The 2,500-nt window shown below is 63.5% G+C and overlaps 1 protein-coding gene across 1 annotated transcript in view; it reads left to right on the top strand.

Annotated features, from left to right (window-relative positions):
• The window catches only part of LOC114590225 (spectrin alpha chain, non-erythrocytic 1-like), a 109,294-nt gene that overhangs the window by 78,579 nt on the left and 28,215 nt on the right, over window positions 1-2,500 (top strand). The window contains exon 23 of the mRNA XM_077922994.1: window positions 2,402-2,500. This exon is cut by the window's right edge and continues 6 nt beyond it. Within this exon, the coding sequence (XP_077779120.1) occupies window positions 2,402-2,500 (99 nt within the window). The remainder of the gene's footprint in view (window positions 1-2,401) is intronic.

Genomic DNA, 2,500 nt, shown 5'->3' on the forward strand with positions numbered 1-2,500 from the left:
GGAGTGGGTCCCCGTTTCCCCGTTGGTTTCAGACGGATCCCGGAAGATTCCGGACTGGGGGGCCGGGAGGGTTCCTGTTTCCTCGTTGGCTCCTGGGTCGTGTCCGGAGAAAAGAGCTGGGGGATCCCGGAAGGATCTGGACTGGGGGGCTGGATCGGGTCTCTGTTTCCCTGTTGGCTCCCGGATCGTGTCCGAAGGGCCAGTGGATCCCGGAAGGATCTGGAATGGGGAGCCAGGAGGGTCCCCGTTTCCCCATTGGCTCCTGGAGATCTGTTGGATCCCAGAAGGATCCAGACCGGGGGCAGGAGGGTCCCCATTTCCCCATTGGCTCCCGGATCGTGTCCAGAGATCCAGTGGATCCCAGAAGGGATTCAGGCTGGCCAGTGAGCTGGCCCCGGGGGTGACCCAAGGAACGCGGTCCAGATCTGGTCCCAAATTCAAGGGTTCAGTGATGGATCGTGTCCAAAGATCCAGTGGATCCCGGAAGGGATCCAGGCTGGCCAGTGAGCTGGGCCCGGGGCTAACCCGAGAAATGTGGTCCAGATCCGGTCCCGAATTCGAGGGAGGAGTCAGTCTGAGAGGTCAGTCCCGCAGGTCGGGGGCCTGAGCGGATCCCCGTTGGCTCCCGGATCGCATCCGGAGATCCGGCGGATCCCGGAAGGGATTCAGGCTGGACAGTGGGTTGGACAACTTCCGAATGGTCAGTTCCGCTGGATCGGGGGGCTGGAACAGGTCCCCATTTGCCCCTTGGCTCCCGAATCGTGTCCAAAGATCCGGCAGATCCCAGAAGGATCCAGACTGGGGGGCCGGGATGGTCCCCATTTCCCCGTTGGCTCCCAGATCGTGTCCGAAGGGCCCCTGGATCCCGGGAGGATCTGGAACGGGGAGCCGGGAGGGTCCCCGTTTCCCCCTTGGCTCCTGGAGATCCGTTGGATCCCAGAAGGATCCAAACCGGGGGCAGGAGGTTCCCCGTTTCCCCATTGGCTCCCCGATCGCGTCCAAAGATCCGGCAGATCCCAGAAGGATCCAGACTGGGGGGCCGGGATGGTCCCCAGTTCCCCCTTGGCTCCCGGATCGTGTCTGAAGGGCCAGTGGATCCCGGGAGGATCTGGAATGGGGAGCCGGGAGGGTCCCCGTTTCCCCATTGGCTCCCGGATCGTGTCCAAAGATCCGGCAGATCCCAGAAGGATCCGGACTGGGGGGCCGGGATTGTCCCCGTTTCCCCATTGGCTCCCGGAGATCCGTTGGATCCCAGAAGGATCCAGACCGGGGGAGGGAGGGTCCCCGTTTCCCCATTGGCTCCCCGATCGTGTCCAAAGATCCGGCAGATCCCAGAAGGATCCGGACTGGGGCCCCGGGATGGTCCCCAGTTTCCCGTTGGCTCCCAGATCGTGTCCGAAGGGCCCCTGGATCCCGGGAGGATCTGGAACGGGGAGCCGGGAGGGTCCCCGTTTCCCCATTGGCTCCTGGAGATCCGTTGGATCCCAGAAGGATCCAGACCGGGGGCAGGAAGGTCCCCGTTTCCCCATTGGCTCCCCAATCGTGTCCAAAGATCCGGCAGATCCCAGAAGGATCCGGACCGGGGGGCCGGGATTGTCCCCATTCCCCGTTGGCTCCTGGATCGTTTCCGAAGGGCCGGTGGATCACAGAAGGATCTGGACTCGGGGGTTCCCGGATCGTGTCTGAAGAGCTGGGGATCTTCGAAGGATCAGGATAGGGAGCTGGAGTGGGTCCCCGTTTCCCCATTGGCTCCCGCATTGTGTCCGAAGAGCCATGGGATCCCGGAAGGATCTGGACTGAGGGGCTCCGGATCGTGTCCGAAGGGCCGGTGGATCCCAGAAGGATCCAGACTGGGGGGCCGGAGCAGGTCCCCGTTTCCCTATTGGTTCCCGGAGATTCGGCATATCCTGGAAGGATCCAGACGGGGAGCCTGAGCGGGTCCCCGTTTCCCCGTTGGCTCCCAGATCGTGTCCGAAGAGCTGGGGGATCCTGGAAGGATCCAGACTGGGGAGCCGGAGCGGATCCCCATTTCCCCGTTGGCTCCCCAATCATGTCCAAAGATCCTGGCAGATCCCAGAAGGATCCGGACCGGGGGGCCGGAGCAGGTCCCCATTTCCCTATTGCTTCCCAGAGATTTGGCATATCCTGGAAGGATCCAGACGGGGAGCCGGAGTGGATCCCCATTTCCCCGTTGGCTCCCCAATCATGTCCAAAGATCCTGGCAGATCCCAGAAGGATCCGGACCCGGGGGGCCGGGATTGTCCCCATTCCCTGTTGGCTCCCGGACCGTGTCCGAAGGGCCGGTGGATCACAGAAGGATCTGGACGGGGAGGGTCCCCGTTGGCTCCCGGATCACGTCTGGAGATCCAGTGGATCCTCAGGCGCCCCTCTCCCCCCGCAGGACCTGAAGGCCAACGAATCGCGGCTGAAGGACATCAACAAGGTGGCCGAGGCCTTGGAGTCGGAAGGGCTGATGGCGGAGGAAGTCCAGGCCGCCCAG

The sequence above is a fragment of the Podarcis muralis genome, chromosome W (assembly GCF_964188315.1).
Source record: "Podarcis muralis chromosome W, rPodMur119.hap1.1, whole genome shotgun sequence".
In the NCBI taxonomy this organism is placed as follows: Eukaryota; Metazoa; Chordata; class Lepidosauria; order Squamata; family Lacertidae; genus Podarcis; species Podarcis muralis.